General features: G+C 46.4%; 1 protein-coding gene across 1 annotated transcript in view; it reads left to right on the forward strand.

Moving 5' to 3' along the window:
• PLA2G1B (phospholipase A2 group IB) overlaps window positions 1-8622 on the forward strand; it is a 10609-nt gene extending 1987 nt beyond the window's left edge. Inside the window, exons 2-4 of the mRNA XM_018557401.1 lie at window positions 40-199; window positions 674-801; window positions 8504-8622. Of these exons, the coding sequence (XP_018412903.1) occupies window positions 40-199; window positions 674-801; window positions 8504-8622 (407 nt within the window). The remainder of the gene's footprint in view (window positions 1-39; window positions 200-673; window positions 802-8503) is intronic.
• The last annotated feature ends 1432 nt before the right edge of the window (window positions 8623-10054 follow it).

A 10054-nucleotide genomic window follows, 5' to 3' on the forward strand; every position in this document is an offset into this window, starting at 1 on the left:
ATAATTGTGTTTATTAATGTATTCATTTTTGTGTTTTAGTATCTTGCGCCTGTGCCTCACCTCCCAGTCGGGCGCTGTGGCAGTTTCATAGTTTGATTAAATGTGCCATCCCCAGCAGTGCACCCCTGCAGGAATTTAACAACTATGGATGTTACTGTGGACTAGGAGGAAGCGGAACCCCTAGAGACACTCTAGACAGGTAAACGCTTGCAGCGCCCAGTGATCACCAGAAACTTTTACTAAAGCCTTTCTCAAGCCAAAAATTTTTTTAATTTAGGATAGAGTGGGGAAGGGTTAGAACAATCTGATTTGTATTACTATTTCTGTCTCTGTTGTGGAGATTCCTATTCAGTAAGTTATGAATAGTGATGGGCTCGGGCGCCAATCACAGGCACTGAGACATTTCCCGATCTCTGCAGCTGCGGACCGGGAACATGTCTCAGCACCTGTAATTGGCGCTGCGCGCTGTCAGCTTCCTGGAGGGCTCGGCACGTGTAGCTGCGAACACGCCCGAGCCCATCACTAGTCATGAACAACCATCAACATGAACCCATATACTGATGTTATTGAAATGCATCAATCTAAACTGCACAATGCTATAAATAATTTCAGTCACAACCCCCAATTTCAGTATAACAGCTCAATAAAATGACTTGGATTTATGTTTATCTAGATGCTGCCAAACCCATGACAACTGCTACTCCCAAGCTTTGGCCATGTCCAGCTGTAGTGGTCTTTCGAATAATCCATATACAAAGAGCTATGCTTACAGCTGCTCTGGAACATCTATCACTTGTACCTGTAAGTATGCCAGCTTACTCTTGGATGAATGGTCTATAGGAATAGACATTGTGTTGTCTGCTCTGGTGAACAATCAGACTCCAAATGATGTGCCAAAATTAGAAAAAGACTACAAATATCTAATTTAAATCGTGTCACTGAGCATTTGATCAAAAACAAATATCTTCTTTTATAATTTGTTACTGGAGTTTTTATTCATAAATGTTTACATTTATTCTTACATGTGAACCATATTACTGAGAATGCAGCAGAAGGAGTGAGACACTTAGGGGGTTATTCACTAAACACCCGAAGGATCCAGCCATAGCTTCGGCTGATCCTTTGGCTCTCTCGGGCCGCCGCAGGCCTTTGGTTCAGTTGAACCAAAGGGCTGCTGTACAGGCTATTCACTATAGCCTGTACAGCAGCTGAAGGTGGCCGAACGGCTCACCCGAGCTGAAGGCATATGCTTCGACTCAAATGAGCCGAAGTGACAGCCGAAGCGGGGAGAACGGCCTGCCGAAGAGCTGTTAGCCCCACGAATGACAGCTGGGCGGAGCCAGACGTGATTTCACGGCTGGCTCCGCCCAATTGTGATGACAGATCAGCGTTTCCAAATGACCTGGGGATGATCTGTCATTAATCAAAAATAACGTCACAGCCAGCTCCACCCACTTGTTATTCATTAGCCGTGACCTGCTAGAATACTCTAGTAGGTGCTGGCCAATAGGAAACAGATGTTGGATCAGCTGATTCGAAGTCCCTCTGCACTTCAGCTCAGCTGAACATGCTGAGCATGTTCGGCTGACCAAAGGCAGCCGATGTACAGCTGAAATCAGCCGTACTGAGCCGGAGTGAATGGCTGAACGTCGTTCGGCTCTGTTCTGTTCGGTTCGGTTATTCACTCAGCTGCCTTCGGCAGCTTTGTAAATAACACTGTTAGTTTTGTAGAAGGCCGGCTATTAAAACAAATGACCAATGTCCCTCAAAAAATGAAATAATTGTTTTGGCTGGACTCATCCTTTAAATGACACTTCCAGACCTTTCTTATTTCAGACATGGACCTCTAGGGCTGGCATAAGGCAAACTTCTTAACTTTCACTAATAGATATATGGTGGGGATCCTAAGTGTCAGGAACATGGGGACAACTTTTTAGTGTTGCCTCAGGTGGTTTACAAAGCAAAGCTTATGCAAGGGCAAAATAACCAAAGTATGTAGTACTTCTTAACATGCACATTTTCCCATGTTTTATCCCTGGAAAGATCCTGCAAGAACCATAAAATAACTGGCTACCTGTTAGTAAGACACCCAGTTCTTAGTTTTCTGCTGTGGACTGACACTGCATGCATTTTTGTAGATCTAAATCTCAAGAAGTGGTGTCAGCCCTGCCCAGGTGACTTTTGCTCATCTACTACATGCCTCCCACTCTCCTCATCTCCACACAATTGTTGGTAGTGCAAGATAAAAATTTGGAGGATTCCTTCAGACAATACAGGAAGTGTGCAGGTCACAGGGCAGCTCTGATATTCTGGCCAGAACAATAGGTATGTTTTTCACATATAGAACAGACATAACAAAACGCTTTCAGTTATATATTCAACAGACCAAAAGGTGGTAGCAAGTAAGAGAAGTTCATTGTTAGGGTTTACATACACTTTAAGCCATTTTGACATTTCAGTTTTGGACATAATAATTCAAGAATGACTTTGTTATTTCATATGGTACAGAAGTAAGCCAAAGAAAGCTTTTTGGTGCTATCATCATCCAAGTTTTATATATATATTTCCTGTCAGCTCCATGGCAGCACACGAAGGGGTTAAAGGAGAACTATGAGGTGAGTGCTTTTCACTCACCTCATAGTTCTAGCCGACCTGTGACAATGAGACTGTCACAGGTCGGCTCAGTAGATCGGGAGGTGAGCGAACACATACCGGCGTTTGCTCACCTCTCGATCCTGTCACGGGCATCAAGGGCATGAACAGGGGGAAAAAAAATGTAAAGTCTCAATCAGGAGCCTCTGGCAGTAAAGCAGAGAACTCAGGCATCTGAGTAAATTCTATCCAGAAAAACCACGTCTTGCAGTGCGTATCATGGGAACCCCTACTAGACGAGACCAGGTCTTCCATCCATTCCACCTCTCCAACCTTATGAATACACATGGACACCGTGGGTGATCTATCAGTCTTGCATAGTTCTGGAATACAACATCTGGCCGCATTCAGTGGGTGCGGAATAATAGATTTTTTATAATATTTCCCGGGAAAGGTATTATGGTGTAGAAGGAAAAAGGCTGGGTCCCACGGAATCTCTCTATCTGTGAAGTTACTGAGTGTGGACTTAACAGAGGACCAGAAAAGCTGTGACAGGGGAGGGGCTGGATTCCCCCCTCCCCGCTCCGATCCACCAGCGCTGACTGGCGGAACGGACGGGGCGGGTACAGCTGGCTCTGCCTCTAGATAGGCAGAGCCAGCTGTCAGTCACGCAGCTGGGCGGATCCAGACATAATTGTCGGGATCCGCTTCAGCTGCACCGTCTCAGTATACCGCAAGCTGCTACTGCGGCGTCTCAGTATACCGCGAGCTGTAGCTGGCGGTATACGGAGCTTAGGGTGACGGGAGGATGCTAGTTTGTGTCCTCCCGTTACCCTAAGGAAAACTATGGGGAAAATACTTAACCCCATAGTTCTCCTTTAATCCCTCCCTCCTCCCCCTAATCAGGCTCGTAACTCATAAAAGCTGAAAGAGTCCCCTGGCTTGCCATTACCTACATGTCAGGATCAGAGCAGTGTGCCTACCTAGCAGGAATAAAGTTCTTGCTGTCCGCCTTCTTCTACCTCCTTGAATTGGCAAAGTCCCTGTGAGCCCTTTCGTAAATGGTGCAGTTCCATGGTAGCCCCGCTGGTGATCCTAGGGGCCTGGCTAACAAGGTGTAAGTACACTGCTGTTGCTCATTATGGGTGGAGGAGATATTCCTACTTGGTCTGGGCGCCTAAAGGTGCCCATACACCTTACAATTATCCGGAGAATTTTTGTCTTTCAGCAGGAAATGTTTGTCTATTTGGATGAAAATTGACAGGTTAATGGCGTGGTTGTACAATAAAAATCTCTTGATGCAAACTGCACATGCTCAAACGAAGGTTTGTCCTTTTGATCAATGTAAATCAGCTAGATGGTGATGCTGACAAGCGTTGTTTGTGAACTACATTGGTCTGTACATGATGTGTTAGTTGTAAGAACATTGTATAAAGGTGAGATGTCTGCACAACAAAAGGTATACAATGGTTGTAAGTTGTATGGCCACCTTTACATATGTGATTGTGTGGTGCTGCTAATGCCTAAAGTGACTCTTGCAAGTATGAAACAGCCATTAGCTTGCGTTCAGGTGCTTTAACCCCGCAGGTGCTGGCTGAGTGCAGGCTGCTGCCCTTTTGTAGCTCTGCTACTAAATCTTTTAACTGGATCTTACAGAAAGGTGTTTGCTAACTCTGTCAGCTTCATCTTGTGCCCTAACTCTTGGGTGCCTTTCTTGTGAGTATTTTGCTGTCACCTGTGGTTCCCCAGCGTTGGTAATGTTTAAAATGTAACTTATGGAGTTGTTGCTTCATTGCAGGCCTATTCTGCCTGTTATTCGGTATTCTTTCTCGTGTATTTCTATGTATTGTGTTAGTGACAAGAGCCTGTGGTGCCATAATCTGTGTGGCGCCGGTGTTTGTGGCTCCTTGCTGTGCTGTCTGGGCCTCCCAGCGGCGGTGTTGAAATGCACGCTGTCCGTTCCACTAATGTCTCCATTGTAAGACTTGCGGCGGCAGGTGGAATGCACGCTATGTGTTCCACCCAGGGGAGAGTGGAACGCAGGCTATGTGTTCCAGTGCGACTCCACCACCGGCTGGGCAGTCTGTGTTCCTTCTGATGGAGGAGTTATTAGGGGGGCTATTTAAGTCACCCAGCCCTTCAGAGATGGCTGTCTGTTTTGAGCCTGGTGGTACACAGTCAGCCGAGCCGCGGCATTCTTGGCACCAGTAAGTGCTTATATTGATCGTTAGCTGATTATTGTAGTTGCTGTTGGTTGTGCTAGCATTTTTCATGCATGCACAGCATGCCTCTAGACATATCCCCACTCGTTAAAGATCGCCAGTCGCAAAGAAGGTAGGCGCCTGCTCCTCATCGTGGTTTGCTGTCTAAAGGTCAGCCTTTTTGTTGTGTGTGTATCATATACCTACCCTGTGTTCGGTTTGTCCAGGTCCGGCTCTCGCCATGTTCGGGAGCGCAGTGAGTCCTCTGCGTCTAGTTGAGGGAGATCACCGTCTCCAGAGCAAAACACTCTACGTTCCGACAGAAGATTTCGCAACCGGTTTCCGTCTGTAAATCAGCGGATTCCGTCAGAGCATCCAGGGCCGTCCCACCATCCTCAGCCCCTTCGGGGGCTTATTGGGCATGTACTAATGTGGCCTTACCGGATAAAACGGCGTGTAAATCATGTTTTCAGAGGCCACTACAGACAAGGAGGCAGGTATATGCAGGTTATTTACTGCAGAAAGTCCTTCAGGATACCCTCAAGACATTTTTCTTCTGCATAGGGTCAGTCCTTAAACCAGCCTACTGTAGATCCAGCTCAGGAGGCTAGTCCGGGCCCTTCTAGAGCTGGCGCCCCGTCCGCAGTCGAGAGTCTTCCGGACCCATTCTGATTCTCCCTCTTCAGATGAAGAATGTATCTAAGATGAATGGAGTCAGGTGGATGGGAAGTATTCCTTTAGAGATAGATTCTCTGAGCTGTATCCTTTTAAGAAAGAGGATCTTAAACAATCGCCTGCGGTTAAAGCGGCCTTAATGAGGCTGGCAAGGCATGCCACGCTGCCCCTTGGTGATGCTGTAACCCTTAAGGATGTCTTGGACAGATGGGCAGATTTGGATCTTAAAAAGATCTATCTCTTGACCGGCGGGGCCTGCAAACCTGCAGTTGCCAGGGCAGTACCTTCCAAGGCCCTGGAGGCTTGGGGGGACAGCGCTGAAGCAGCAGTTTCGGAGGATCTTAGTAAATCTGAGATCTTAGACCGTTTAAAGAATATCAGATTGTCTTATACATTCTTCACCAAGGTTCGGTCAATGTTAATTTTTAGCCAGAGTTATGTTGGCCGCAGTGGCGGGCAGAAGGGCTCTGTGGCTCAGACCGTGGGTGGCGGATCCCACATCCAAGCAGGGATGATGTAATTCCATTTGAGGGTCAGTTGCTACTCTGCAACAAACAAAACACCGCAACAGCTCAGGCCACTAGAGGTAAGTCATACGGTGCATTGCATACGGTACAATCTCTCTTCTCCAGAAGAGGTTCCGGGCGCAAAGCAGTGCCTCTCAGGTGCCCTATCTCACGATCTACTGTTAGTGTCTCATTATGTTCAGATTGTCGGGTCCATGGTGTCAACGATTCCAGCAGTCCAGTGGGCCCAATGGCTTGTTTCTTTCAGACCGCGTTCTTGCGGCAGTGGAAGCCGGAAAGTCTCCAACTCATTCGGATGTCTCCCCAATGCGGAGCAGCCTGGGGTGGTGGTTCATGGACTGCAACCTACTAGGCTGTCAGTCTCTCCTCCTTACCACCTGGACGGTGAATTCCGACGAGTGGTGTCTCCTCGATCAAGTATTTCAGGACACGGGGTCCTGGGCTTAACTCCGGAGGCAGACCTAGGTGGCTCTCCTAGCAGTGATTACGAACCGGCCCAAGGGGCCATGGTATCCTCTCTTCCGCCTGATGGGTATCCAGCCTCCACTATTCCTACCGCTATTGCCCGACCTTTCATGGTCCGATGCTTCACCCAGCACCTGTGAAACTTTGCCTAGCAGCATGGATATTGAGAGGCGGAGACTTCTCACATCGGGCTGCTCAGATAGGGTAATCGATACTCTTCTTCATTCTAGGAAGCCCAGTACTACTCGTCCTCACATTAAACGCTGCCTTTGTAGTTGCTATCACCTCCACCTGACGGGTTTTGGAGTTGGCCGCTCTTGGTTTAAAGAACACTTCCCCACTTTCCTGGCAGATGGAGTGATACTAGTTCCCATGATGAGGTTCACTCTCAAGGTTGTGACTGACTTTCACATACAAGAACGTAGGTACGTTGGATGTAGGTAATACGCTAAAAGCGTATATTTTGGCCACGGAAGTGCTCAGGTCTACAGTTCATCTCCATCGTTCCGGCAGGTGCCGGAAGGATGCTACAGCATCCAGTAGGCACACAGCATCCTGGATAGGGAAGGTGCTATTGTTAGCATATGAGGCTGAGCACATAACTGTCCCAAGTGGGGTGTCTGCTCATTCCACTAGGAGTCTGGCCACATCATGGGCTGCACCCAATCGTGTTTCCTTAGAGACTGTGTGTAAAGCTGCCACATGGTCTTCTCCGCACACGTTCATGACACACTACTGTGTAGATCCAGCTGCCTTAAAGTGACATTAAACCCTCAGATTTTTTAACATAAACCAATACTGTAATGTGTGCCTTACTGTAATCCATGGTTGTTTCCCTTCTGTTTGCTGCTCTTATTGAATTCGGCCGTAGTTTTATTTCTTCTACCATGAGTTGTGAGTAAAAACTTTTCAAGCATACCCACCCCTGTTTTTGGCTAGTTAATTCCCATTCGGGTGCTGCCATGGAGCTGACAGGAAAACAAGAAAATTGTATTTCATACTTACCGTAATTTTCCTTTCCTGTCCAGCTCCATGGCAGCACAAGGCCCACCCGTACAGTAGTCGAGTTACTGAACGGAAAGCCAGGCGACTCTTTCAGCTTTTATGAGTTACGATCCTGATTAGGGGGAGGAGGGAGGGATTAACCCATTCGTGTGCTGCCATGGAGCTGGACAGGAAAGGAAAATTACGGTAAGTATGAAATACAATTTTCCTGTTTTTATTTATTTTAAAGGCAAAAATAAGTACAAATAAGTGACAAGTAATAATTATAAAACAACTAGGGGTGTGTCTATAAAACTTTTGCATTGCTGTTCGTTCTGCAAATGTCTGCGTTTTAGATTTGCAGTACAATATGGCCACTAGATGGAGCCGAGAAGCATAGGAAATTCCTATGTAGTAACCATAATGCAGGGCAAAACGAAACCTCAGGTGAAAACAGCTCTACTAACATTTTATAAATACCCTGTAGGGTTACTATAGATATAATGCACTACAGTTAATCAGTGATTTGTCCCATTATTATTGGCAGACGAAATGTAGAATTTTTTATGTATATATTTTTTAACACAAGGAACAAGTACACAAAAAAAAGAATGAAAGGAGGTCATCGGGGATAGTTAGGGACAATTAGTGTAAACATTACCCCATCACCAAAGGCTGCCTAGAAAAATAAGGCTGGGCTGTAAAAGAAAATCAGATCATGTACAAATACCTTTTCGGTGGGCCATGTCTTCAAATGCTGCTGCTCAACAGCCACTGCAGGTATTCCACACTTCCAGGTGTGTGTAGACCTGTTCTTCTTACTGCACATTGTATCTCCTCTCCTTGGCTCGTACATCACAGTATGTACTGTATGAGCCAATGTGAGGAACCTCAGCGTGCAGCTGAGGAAGCATGTCTTCGATACACCTGGAAATGTGGCATATTTGCAGCATAGGGTACAATAGGCTGTCAGAGAAACATTTCCTCCAGCTATAATGATCTGATGGCATACCTTCATGGTTTGACCATGTTTAACAAAATGTGATTATCTCTTCACAGCTTACAGTGATTCCTGTGCTCAGTTTATCTGCAATTGCGACAGGGCTGCCGCCGTTTGCTTCTCCAAGGCTCCCTACAACTCGGCATACAAAGATCTGGACAAAAACAGATACTGTTAACCCCTGACTGTCATACACACTATCTGACTTAAAAACTAATAAACATTTATTCATATTACCACAATGTCTATAGCTTCTATTATATGTGTTGTGACAATGATTGTTTAGATCAGCGATGGCGAACCTTTGGCCCTTTCTGCTGGCATGTGAGACATAAGCTTGCCTTATTGCTGTTATTGGTTATCGGTCAAAGGGACTGATATTACCGATAATATACACTGTGCAAATTTCAGCCAGTTCTTGAGGAAGAATCCTTGTCAGAATACAAAGAAAGGAAAAAAAAAACAGCAGATAGCAGGATAAGCTCCTCTGCAATCTCCTGATTCCTCTGCTTTTATTTTTAGAATGGATGAGAGCATCACTTTAATAAAACACATTTATCAGCTGGACCTAAGATAGAGCAAGAAATATATGCTTGTCCTCGAGGAATGGGGGGTTTCCAGCATGCAATGGAGTTAGGCTGTGTATGCAGTCTTGGTACTGCTTCTTAGAAAAAGGACAGTTACAAGAATCTATCCATCCTCAGTGCAGAAGGATTAACTGGTTGGGGAATATTTACCCCTTCATACTGACCATTTACATCAGCAGCTAAAGGAAAGTGGTGGCTTTCCACGTCCCTGGAGATATGTCGGATATAACGGCAAGCAGTAATATAAATCTGGGTCTGGTGGGTGTGTTGTTCTGAAATCGTTTGAACACATATTTGTCCAAAAAGGTATACAGGTCCAAAATTTGTCAAAATAATTGTAATATCATGTAGGTCTGCATGTTTGAAGACAGCTCAGGAGAAGTGTGGTAAAGCTGGCATCTTCTAACATCATATCAACATGTTTACTTAAATGCTGCCTTTCCCAGCTTCACATATTAGGCTCCTTTCAGACAGGCATTCCAATCAGGTCTGCCTGGCAGATCTGATCGGAAGTCCAATGTTAGTCTATGGGCAGCCGTTCCATTTATAGCTGATTACCCTTGACTCTGTCCAGGTCCAGAAGACCAAATGGTACAGAATTCCATTTTGGCGGACCTGACCTTGATGGATCTGGGGTAATCTGATGTAAGTGCACACATGTCTGTTATGTCCCTGTGTACCACCAGGGACATAACTAGAAATCACAGGGCCGCATGCAAAATTTTGTATGGGGCCCTGTGGTTTCTAGTTACACCCCAATGCAGAGCCCAACTGAGATCCCGCACAGCCCATCTGAGAGTGACCCTGCAGAGCCCACTATAGACTCTCTATGGTGGGCTCTGCAGGGTCACTCTTAAGTGGGCTGGTCACACCCCTGCACACCTCTTACCTGTCAGCCCCGATCTGCTGTCAGCCTTCTCCACCACCGGGCCCCGCGCTCCTCCTTGTTTGCGGGCGGGCCCCGCCTCCACCGCCACCAGGCCTTGCCTCTTCCTCCTCCACCGCCCCCCGCCTCCTCTGCTG

This window comes from Nanorana parkeri, unplaced genomic scaffold (genome assembly GCF_000935625.1).
Source record: "Nanorana parkeri isolate BGI_ZX_2015 unplaced genomic scaffold, ASM93562v1 scaffold282, whole genome shotgun sequence".
Lineage (NCBI taxonomy): Eukaryota > Metazoa > Chordata > Amphibia > Anura > Dicroglossidae > Nanorana > Nanorana parkeri.